The 11,257-nt window shown below is 41.0% G+C and overlaps 1 protein-coding gene across 1 annotated transcript in view; it reads left to right on the forward strand.

Moving 5' to 3' along the window:
- Positions 1–549: 549 nt before the first annotated feature.
- LOC103782448 (E3 ubiquitin-protein ligase MIB1-like) overlaps positions 550–11,257 on the forward strand; it is a gene marked incomplete at its 5' end in the record, with an annotated part of 11,262 nt that continues 554 nt past the window's right edge. Inside the window, 5 exons of the mRNA XM_008950218.1 lie at positions 550–731; positions 1,942–2,134; positions 4,689–4,767; positions 6,229–6,342; positions 7,406–7,506. Coding sequence (XP_008948466.1) covers positions 550–731; positions 1,942–2,134; positions 4,689–4,767; positions 6,229–6,342; positions 7,406–7,506 — 669 coding nt within the window. The remainder of the gene's footprint in view (positions 732–1,941; positions 2,135–4,688; positions 4,768–6,228; positions 6,343–7,405; positions 7,507–11,257) is intronic.

Raw genomic sequence — 11,257 nt, forward strand, 5'->3', positions numbered from 1 at the left:
AGGTGCAATCTGCCTTGGTCTAGGGTGAAGGAACAGTGTGTGATTAGGAGAGGTATATCAGTTTAAATCCCTCCAGGCTGAGAAGGGAACTGAAATAAAGTCTTTCTTGGGCAGCTGCTTTACTCACCAGACTAGAAATGTGCATTAATTTCTCTGCCCAACTCTGTTTTCAGTGCAGGTGTGGTGCTAGCAGCATTTTGTCTGAACTCAGCAATTTTGGGATTCTGGATATACCCACTGGGACTTTGCCCTTTATAGTGCTTATATAGAAGGGCAGCCACTTCATGAAGCAGTGCAAGTGTGCAGGGGAGTGATTGCCTCAATAGCTGAAATACTCCATGCTGGATTTTAATTCCTTAAAGGAAAGTTGAGTGTAGCTGACTCAAAATTAGGCAGCCATGTGATTGTTTTGATTTTGGTTCTAGAGACGCTTCCTTGGGCTCACAGATTTCTGCATGTCTGCATGTCAAGTAGTTTGCCTGTAGCCAGACTGTTCCTAACTGTTTAGAGTCTCTCAAGTTGCTTACGTGTTTGGGTTTTTTGTTTCAGTTAATAATGGGACTTGGCACTCAGGGAGCAGAGAAGAAGAGTGCAGCATCTATTGCCTGCTTCCTGGCAGCCAACGGGGCTGACCTCAGCATTCGTAACAAGAAGGGTCAGTCTCCTCTTGACCTCTGCCCTGACCCTAGTCTGTGCAAAGCACTGGCTAAGTGCCACAAAGAAAAAGTCAGGTTTGTATGTTCATAAAATATGCAGCTTCCAGATCTCTGCTTTCTATAGAGTCACTAATATATTTAAAACGTTGTGCCTTTATTAGCAACAGTGTTAAAAATACAAGCATTTTCTCTCAGTCTTTTTTCTATGATAGATCAAATGCTAGTTACAAATATATTAAGTGAAACCTGGGCAAGTCTTATGGGACTGTCATACATCTTAATATGGGTGGGAGGATAATGTCAACATGTAGAACCTGGTAGAGCTTCAAACCATCCCAGAAAAGGGGCAGGCTGGTGGGGGAATCTCTGGAAGGATCACTAGGCATTGTAACAGGTTGCCTGGGTAAACTCTGTCCATGCAAGTTTTGAAGGCTGGAATGAGCAAAGCCCAGTATAACCTGATGTGAATTCAGTGCTGATGGTGGCCTGAGTTCCTGTCAACCTGAATGCTTCTCTGATTCTGTAAAAGAGGAGATAGGTTTGATGCCCCAGAAGCACTTCTCTAGGGATTATGGTTTCAGTGAAACATCATGTTGCCAAGTGCATGCAGAATGAGGAGTTTCAGCTTGCTACTTGTCCTAGTTGTGTTCCCACCATTGGCACACATGATTTCTGATCCTTAATTCCTATGTGGAAATCAAAACTGGACTTCCAAAACGTCATGAAGAAAGGCAGTTTCTGTTGGTGCTGCCCTGTGTGTAAGATGCCTGTGTTCCTCAGGGTCTTTCTCTGCCCCATGCCTGGGGTGTTTCTTTTCTCCCTACCTTTTATGGGCTGGTGAGGGCTGCAGGAGTGAGCTGAGTTGGTTGGGTTCAACACGTGCTCCCTCTGCTGGGAGCAGGTCCGAGGGGAATTCAGTGCCAGGTCAGGGCTTCTTTTACAAGCCTGTCATGTGCTGGGTAGTGCAGGTGTATTCACAAGCAGGGTGCTGTGGGCTGCAGCTCTAGATCTGCAGGGTACATCTCTAGTAATAAACTCAACTCCTAGGATGGGAGGGAAGGGCTTTGTACATCCATGAGATGCTATCCCAACCTGTGTGGCCTGTTCCTGTACAATGTCCTAGCTGAGCATGGGACCTTGGTGTCAACTGTACCTGCAGGAAAATGCCATTTGGATTGCTTTGTGAGCATACACTGGTGCCTGAATGCATAGGGGAGTGTAGATAAATACATGATCTGCACTTTAAGCATTTTAAAAGAAGTTTGACTGCCAGGTTTCTTTGTAGTGGTCAGGTTGGCTCCAGAAGTCCATCTATGATCAACAACGATTCTGAAACCTTAGAAGAATGCATGGTGTGTTCAGACATGAAGAGAGACACTCTGTTTGGCCCCTGTGGACACATTGCCACGTGCTCCCTCTGCTCACCACGGGTGAAAAAATGCCTCATCTGTAAAGAACAAGTTCAGTCTAGGACAAAGGTAAAGCCTTCCAAAGTTTATTGGTTCTTTTTCTGGTTTTAATGGAGAAGTGAAAAACGAGGTCAAGGAAAACTGTAGCATATTTTAATTGATATTTTGCCTTATAGGTATCTCAGTGGATGGAATTAATTTTGCTCTTTTCTGTTTGCCTGTACTCGTGTCTTGCCTGCCCTGCATTCTCTCCTCCTTGCAATGTCTTTATTATTTGGGTCCTCAGAGTCCCTGATACAGTCACATGAGGATGCTTGCTTTAAACAGATTTTTTTCTTTCCATGTTAAAATAAATTACTGCTTTTCCTACAGTATAATTTCCCTCCATAATATTCAGTTTCTTCTGTGTTCTTTTATTCCTTAGGGCTGCTTGGAAAGATAATTTGCCTGTGAACTGAGTTAGTTAATATGTGCTTGTTTTTGAAGCTAATTATTACTTTCAGCTTTCACCTTTTTTCTCTGGAATCATGAATGTCATTATGCTATCCTCCTTCAGGGTACCAACCAGTTGTGCCCTCTTTCCAGGACTTAATCCCAACAAGGTCCTCAGGTTTTTCAAATAGCTGCTCCCAAGTATTTGTGACTATATGGAGACATCCTCTTTGCTTTTCTGTTTGAACATTCCTTTATTCCCCATAATGACTGTGGCTTGTTGCTTTGGGGCTGTTTTGTTGTTGTTTGTTTTTTAGATCTCGTGTTCCACACACAGGTTTCCTAATCTGTAGAAAATCCACTCTATTTTTTTATCTTTTTCCAAACATGTTTGAGTGGTCTGCTTCTGTGGTGTGCTTTGGGTCTTCTTTTTCTCCTCTACTTCACAGTAAATACAGGAATTGTGGATAAGAATTTGTACTGGTTTTACTGTTCACTCTTATTCCTCTTATACTGTTCACTGTTCTGCAATGTGTGTTTTCAAAGGGCAGATGTAGACAGTGTGAGCTGCTATTTTTTTTATCTTTTTCCAAGTATGTTTGAGTAGTCTGCTTCTGTGGTGTGTTTTGGGTCTTCTTTTTCTCCTCAACCTCACAGTAAATACAGGAATTGTGGAGAAATTGAACTGGTTTTACTGTTCACTCTTATACTGTTCACTGTTCTGCAATGTGTGTTTTCAAAGGGCAGATGTAGACAGTGTGAGCTGCTTTTCTCTAGACTGTCTTTATAGTCAATGTAAAGATTCTGCTACTGGGTGTTTCACAGCAGCAAATAAGTCTTCTTGGCTACCAGCTTTCCAGAAAGGATAGGGAAGGAAGAAGAGGTGGTGGGATGACCCTCTGTGTTAGGGAGAGTTGAGTGTCTACAGCTTGATGGTGATGATAGGGTTGAGCCTTCATGGGTAGGAATCAGGGGGAAGGGCAGGAAGGCAGATGTCATGGTCTGTTACAGACAGCCCAGCCAGGATCCAGGGGCAGATGAAATACTCTGGGCAGTCATGCTTGCTTCCCCTTGTTCTCATGGAGAGAACATCCTTTATGGGGTGCAAGGGGAAACATAGTGACCAAGGGTGAGGAAAAGCCTCTGAGGTACTTCATGCCTTCTTTGCCTCAGTCTTCAGTAGTAGGACTAGTTCCTTACCCAGCCCCCTGAGGTGGAAGACAGGATGGGGAGCACAGGGAGACCTCCATAATCAAAGGAAATGGTTAGTGACCTGCTGCATCACTTAGGCATACACAAGTCCATGGGGCCTGATGGGTTACACCCAAGAGTACTGAAGGAGCTGGCAGAAGTGATCACCAAGCTGCTTTCCATCATTCATCAGCAGTCCTGGCTCACCAGGAGGTCCCAGTGGACGAGGTTAGCAAATGTGACACCCATCTACAAGAAGGGCTGGAAAGACCATCTGGGGGACTACAGACTGGTCAGTTTGACCTTGGTGCCAGGGGAGGTTGTGGAGCAAATCATCTGGAGTGCCATCACACACCATATGCAGGACAGCCAGGTGCTGAGGCCCAGTCAGCATGGGTCCTGCCTGGCCAACTTCATCTCCTTCTATGAGATAATGACCCACTCAGTGGATGTGGAAAAGCTGTGGATGTTGTCTGCCTGGACTTCAGTAAAGCCTTCAACACTTTCCCTCAGCATCCTCCTGGAGAAACTTGCTGCTGGGTAAAAACCATCTGGACAGCCAGGCCCAAAGACTGGTCATGAATGGAGCTAAATCCAGTTGGTGGACCTAACTCATCTTTTTTACAAGCTCCCTTTAAGCACTGAAAGGCTGCAGTGGGGTCTTCCTGAAGCTGCCTCTTCTCCAGGCTGAACAACTCCAATTTCAGTATTTATGGTGGAACAAAGAAGGAGAAAGAACAAAGAAAAAGAGACACAGTGTGTTAGCTCCTTGTCTGTGCCTGTCAGTGTACTGGACATACAAATATTGCCAGCAAATACCTAGTCTTAGAAGTCAATGTGATACCTCATTGAAGTTGTATTTTGAGGTGCTAATTTAGTTAAAATAACAGTAGACAGAGCTCAAAGTCCACATGCCTTGCCAAAGAGAGTGTAAAAGAAAATTACTGTAGAGTGCAGGAGAGAAACTCTTCTCATACATGTGTGTAATTGCTCTTTGCAGATTGAAGAGTGTGTGGTATGCTCAGACAAGAAGGCAGCAGTGCTTTTCCAGCCTTGTGGTCATATGTGTGCCTGTGAGAGTAAGTAAACTTGATGGAAGTTCTTCCTGAGGTAAACTTGGAACAGAATGCTTTTAATCAGATTGCTAAAAGCTCGTTAGTAATACCACTTCACATCCTATTTGCTTGATAGTCTGGTGTTATAGTGAGCATTGTGACATTATTTGGTGTGCTGGTAATGATATAATTGGAGGACATACTGGAGCCTTTCAAAAACTCAGAAAGCAAGTGTTCTCCCATCTGAATTATTTAATAGTGAGGAGGTTTGCTCAGATTATATAAGCCTGCTGCATATCATTAAAACTTCTGAAGCAATTGGAACTCATTTTATTGCTTTGTTACAGCTTTTTTGGGGCATCCAGATGTACAAGTGGTGTTTAAAAGGATATTGTAAATAATTATTGAATATGCTTCATTGCTCATCTACAGATTTGCACAAGGGCTATATTTTTTCCTTGAGAGGCACATCCTATATATCTTTGCAAAGAACACCAGTTATGATTCACTCTGATTTAGCTGGTGTGGTAACAAAAGACACAGGAGACCAGCAGAAATGGTTTGGGGGTGAGAATGCAGTGATCACCTTGTCACCAGCATCTCAGGGCTTTGTTGGGGGGTCATTTCCCTAGAGAGGAACAGCCCTTGTTGCTGCTGGTCAGTGTAGGAGGGAGGGTAATCATTCCCATCAGTAGCTGCTTGGTCTCACTGGTGAAGTCTGGTTTCTTCCTCTCTTCTTTCTGAGAGACTTGACATTGAATCACCAACTTTATAGTTATCCCCAGCTGGCCATTGAAAGATGGTGAAGGAAGGGGATTTTTTATTAGTTTCTCAGGAAGAGGACAGCAAAAGACTTGATTGCTGTGGTAGAGGGTTTCAGTGATGCAGTACACATCACCAAGTCTGAGCTGTAACTAGAAGAGCAGAAGGTTTGACAGTTGTAGGTGATTTCTTTACAGTTTATTTTCTAGATATCTTGCTCAAGCAGGATGAGAGCAAGCCATCGAATTTGTGTAGTTTATAGGGCCCATTCTGTTGATTCACAGTAACCTTCACCATTTATGAGACGTAATCATTTGCCTTTTGTAGAAGAATTGGGGTTGTGTCCAAAGATGTAGGGAAGGCACTGCACCTGTTTGCCCCTGGAGCAGTAAGACAGTAAAAGAGATCCTTTGTTCTGAAGGAAAAAGCAGGTAGTCAAGACTTTCTTGGAAGTTTTAGGCACAAATATGTGGGATTTTGCTTTTCTAAAATTCTGTAATTCCTGTGGAATAGACACCTGTTTGGAGAGAGGAACCTGCTTGCCTCACATCTGTTAAGAGGAGATAAATGGAATAGGGTTAATCTGGTCTGCAGAAAAGGTGAAGATGAACCCAAGTAGTTATTTCTGTTATGGCAGTGCAGTGTAGTTCCAGGCTCCTGGGTAGGGAGGAAGGGAAGTGAAGCAGCTGGGCTCAGAGCTGATGTGTTCCTCTGCCCCCCCAGACTGTGCCAGCCTGATGAAGAAGTGTGTGCAGTGCCGGGCGGTGGTGGAGCGCAGGGTGCCTTTCGTCACCTGCTGCGGAGGGAAAGGTACAGAGGATACCACTGATGAGATTTGTGAGTGACTCCAGCCCCCGGGCTCCTCCACGTTCCCCCACCTACTCCCTCTTCTCATTCTTTTCAATGACCTAAAACTTTCCTCTCTGTTTCAAAGAAAGGTTTAGTAAAACCAGAGTTAAGCCAGGTGTCCCCTTGCTGTTGGCACTGCTTTCTACACTGCTAGCAGCAGAGGCAGAACAGCAGCAGTCATTACACCAAAGGATTGCTTCCAGCATCCAGAGCAGAAGCTGAAACATAGATGACTTCTTGGTCACTCCTTAATATCCTCTGAAGCAAAAATTTTGCATCTAGGTACAAGTAACTTCAATGATAGGTTGTTCAGTTTTGAATTTCCTGCTTTGACTAGTTTTTAAACTTTTTGTGACTCCTCTGAATGAGTCTATGAATTATTTGTATTCAGTGTATCTGCAGTATACAGTGTTTGAATTGAGTTTGTGAGTTATAATATTAAGTCATTCTTGTCATACTGTTCCCAAATAGATAAATGTAAGAATAATCCTTAAAATCAGATTTTGAGTGCTCACAATGGAAATGTAAAATTTGTTTGAAATCTGTTTTTCTATTTCTTGTAGTAACATTGCTTCCCAGATCAGTCAAATACAGGAATATTAATCTGAGCTTTTTCAAAATCTGAGTTCAGCTTTTGAACAAACTGCTTCCAAGAAGCTCATGCAGTTTAAAACACCAAATAGAGTTGGCTGTATAGATAAAAAGTCTTTTTAGTGTGACAGGATTAGGCTTTATTTTTTACATGTGAAAAAAAAAAAGTTACTGCAGGAACTTTACTGGCAGAGAAGAGCTCTGAGAACATTAAGGGGCTCGAGGCATTTTGAGTATCCTTTTTGAGGAAATATTTCTCCAAGAAACATTTCCTCTGAACTCAAAGAAATCCTTTGAGTTCAGCTACAGTGACACCATAGTGGATTTAATTAGATTATCAAATGTTTGACTAAAATTATTTCAGATAGTTGAAAAGCTGTAGTTAGCACTCTGGAAATAATTATTCCTGTTTCATTAGATTGCTGCATAGTCACATACCTTTATTTTCTCTGCATTACAGCAAGTGGAAACATTCCAGTTTTGCAGAAAGACAAAGACAACACCAATGTCAACGCAGATGTACAGAAGCTGCAGCAACAGTTACAAGACATCAAGGAACAGGTAAAAGTGCTGGATAAAAAGTTTTGTGGACCACTGAAATAGTTAAAAAATCAAATACATCGTCTGTTATTTTTAAAAAATGATATGTTGAAGTTTCAGTTCTTAAATTTTAGTTAAGCAGTATTTTTTTGTGGGATGTGGCTTGTATGCCTTCTTTTGTGTTTAGGAAAGAAAAAGAAATCTGTTTAATAATTTATCTATTAGGGCATCTGTGTTGGTGTGAGAAAAAAGGATGCTCTGCCCTGTCAGTATGTCAGTGTGGTTGGACTTGATGATCCTTTGGGTCTTTTCCAACCTAAATGATTCTGTCACTATGCTGTACATGTAATTTCACTATTTGGAATGTAAGGTTCATCTTTTATAATTCTCCATAGTGTTTGCAGAAGGAAACTTATGGAAATTGGCTCTAGATTGATTTGATTATTCATTGGTAAGGTTACATGCAATTTAGAAACCTAATGAAAACTGAAAATTAATGTTTCAGACAACAGACAAGTACCTATTTAAATCTGGTACGTCTCTAGGTCTAGTGCCATTAGAAGCACTTAACAAGTTGTCTGCATGCAGAACTTCCCTGTGTTAAATTACCAGACTATTCCTTGCTTTTCCATCTGAACAAAGTAAAAATTGATCTTGAAGTCTCTCAGCAGTAAAGGACCTAGAGTATCTGACTGTTGTATGGACTGAGTATCTCAGAACCTAGTATGATTTTTGGCTTCCCTGGAGAAGCACTCTTACTGTACTGCTTGCCTTTGCCCTTTGTAGTTACAGCAGGCAGTGATACTTCAGTGTTGGCAGCATCACATCTAGGTAGTTGCTCTCAGCTGATCAAGTGTTTAATCACCAGTTTTAGGGCTCATATCTCTAAATGCTGGGATTTAACCTGGGAGCTGATATGCTGTCAAGTTCTAACCTCCATGGCATGTCAGTGGAGAGCTGTTCCTGTCATGTGGGGACTTGGCCAGTGATAGAAATCCAAATATCCAATGCAAAGCAGAATCATTTAGATTTTTTTTGTCTGTGGAAGAACATGCAGATTACAAAATCTCATTTGAAAAATGCATCTCTGTCTTGACAATCAACATCTGGACTTTGTAGCTATCTCTTAGCTTTGGGGTTTGTTAGCCAGAAGCTTTCTAAAATCACAAAGTTATGCTGTATTAGGGAGGAGAGAATAATTACTTTATATCTGTAATTTTCTACTTATGTTTTCTGTTTTTTTGTGTTTAGAGTAGTAAGAAAGATCTAATATGGTAATGTTTTGAGAATTGAAGTGCACTCTTCTGCTTTGAAAAGCTCTTTTGATTTATTTTAAGTCATTATAAAACTGAAGATTATTCAGTCCCTCTGACTAGCAAGAGGTGGTTCTGGTCTTTCTCATGTGCAGCTGGGCTTGAGGCTCTTTCATGTTTTCCTTAGTGTCTTTTCTGCTTAGTCTTGTGACAGGGCAACTTATACCTGTGGGTAGCAAGTTGGATTTGATTGAAATTAATCTCCTCACCTTTTAAAGTTGTGCTTGAAAAGTTGCACAACATCCCACAATAGTTGTGTATTCTTTTGATTTGTGCTTCAGCAGTTCAGTCTTCATATGACATTGGTATTTCTGTACTTAAAATTAATTTATTCTCTTTCAGCAGGTATAATCCTATGTTTCAACTCGTGCCTTCAGTGATAATCTAATATGTTAGTGCAGCAAGCTTTTAAAACCAGTTCTGGTGCCAAGCAGAAGTGATGCTGATGTCAACAGAATCTCCCACATCTGATGACCACACCATTCTTCAGGGACTCCCTGAGTGTGAACCCTTTTGACTGTAATTGCAATACCTTCACTCCATTTCAGACATAACCACCATCATCTAATACCTTATGTATGTTCCTTCACCATACTTACATCACTTTCTTTCTCCTTAGGCATGAATTTATTTTGTCACTATGCAACCAGTGGAAAAACTGGTTTTAGTAATGGAGTATTGATTTCAAGCAGTTTAAAACATCTTGTTAGTGATAAAAATGGATTTGAATTGTAAACCCATTATACTTAGAGATCTGATGAACACTTTCAGGCTACTTTTACTTATCCAAAGGTGTAATTCTCACATAGAATGGGTGTAGTGCCTTTGTTTTCCTTCACAGAACAGATGCAGTACAGAAACGTGTAGGGGTTTTGTGCTTCACTGAATGAAATGATCCAAAGTAATAGTGTTTGAATGGTTATAATTTTGTGTTATTTCTGAGCCCCTTGATGGATGTTTTCATTTTCAAATGATGGTGTGCCATTTGGAGAACAATGAGAGTCCCTTTTAATTTCAGTAATTCTGGCATTATATTTAGGTACAAAAGCAAATAGCTAAAAAAGTAACAGAATAAAGGCTACAAGTTTTTTCTCCAAAGATAAGATTTGAGTTTGCTTTACCAGTCCTTTGTCATGTCAGGGCTCTCAGGTTATAGACTTGTCACAGGACAGCTATATATTCACTGGAAACAGCTCTCTCACTGATATTTGAAGACTGTACATTACTGGAGGAAGAATGCTCTAACTGACCTATTGGTGTGTGAAGGTGATGGCAAAGCATTTCTGGGAAGAGTAAAGGTTTGGGTTTTTTTTAAAAAAAATGAAGTTTTACTTTCCTGCTGCCAGTTATACTGGTATCCTGGTGATTAGAGCAGGCCTTTGGCCCAGTTCCTTGCAAAATTAAACCCTCTATAAGCAGACTGCTGGTGAGTTTTTATGGTCTTGAACTAAGCTATATGGGCAGTAATACCTATTGATTCCATAGGAAGTGTGCTTTAAGGTTACATTGAATGGGATTCTTACTGTGGATTCTTTCTCTTGTGAGATGAACAAACTGAAGTAAACCCCCAGCAATGAGCATGGAAACAAGTCACAGGTTCCAAGGTGATCTTAAAATGGTTTTGCATTGGAATTATGAGTCCTGACAGTATTTCATATTATATCATCAGCATTTCTAAGTGTTAGATGCAAGTAGTGTCTCAGATCTGAGGGCATCTTAGGTGTTCAATTTGAGTATAGAATGGTCTCAACAGTTAATCATCTGTTCTAACATCTACCCATTTACTAACATTTGATAAACTATTGTAAATTAAATCCTGATATGGCTACAATCTGTTTATGGTGAAGGAACATGCCTTACCAAAACTTCAGTTTCTGCATGTGACAAGAAGTGAAGGACGTTGTTCCTTGGTGGCTTGCTGCAAACTTCACTTTGAAGAACTTTAGGAGATCTTTTTTTGGCTATCACTATAATGTTCAGCAATTTAAAATGGATTTTAAAAGTTTGCTGTGCTGCTGTTACGACTGAAGGTCACAGTTGTATTAAATTGCTCTTCATTTGAAACTTGAGGTGTTCTTTTGGTTGAAAATCTAGATAACTTCCATCAACAAAGGCTGGAATTACCAGTATTGAATCTTGACATATAATATTGATCATGCAGCATTTCTGTTACCTCTGCATGTGTTCAGTGCTTGGTGTTTAAAGGTAAGTGTATGAATGGCTTAGGTAGCCTGAGAAGATGCTGGTAAATCATCACCCAAGCATTGCAGATGTCAAGGTGGTGGTGGTGTGTGTTCCCTGGAGGGTTACCTGGCATGAAGGGCAGTGGTGCTGAAGAGTGTCTTCATGCTGCACACCTGGTTAATGATACTGAAAACATGATGTCAGCCTACCACTGGGTTGCCTTGAAGGGATCATGTCTGAAAAAAAGCTACGTAGCTTTTGTGCCATGATGAAGT

Source organism: Merops nubicus, unplaced genomic scaffold (assembly GCF_000691845.1).
Source record: "Merops nubicus isolate BGI_N331 unplaced genomic scaffold, ASM69184v1 scaffold2132, whole genome shotgun sequence".
NCBI lineage: Eukaryota > Metazoa > Chordata > Aves > Coraciiformes > Meropidae > Merops > Merops nubicus.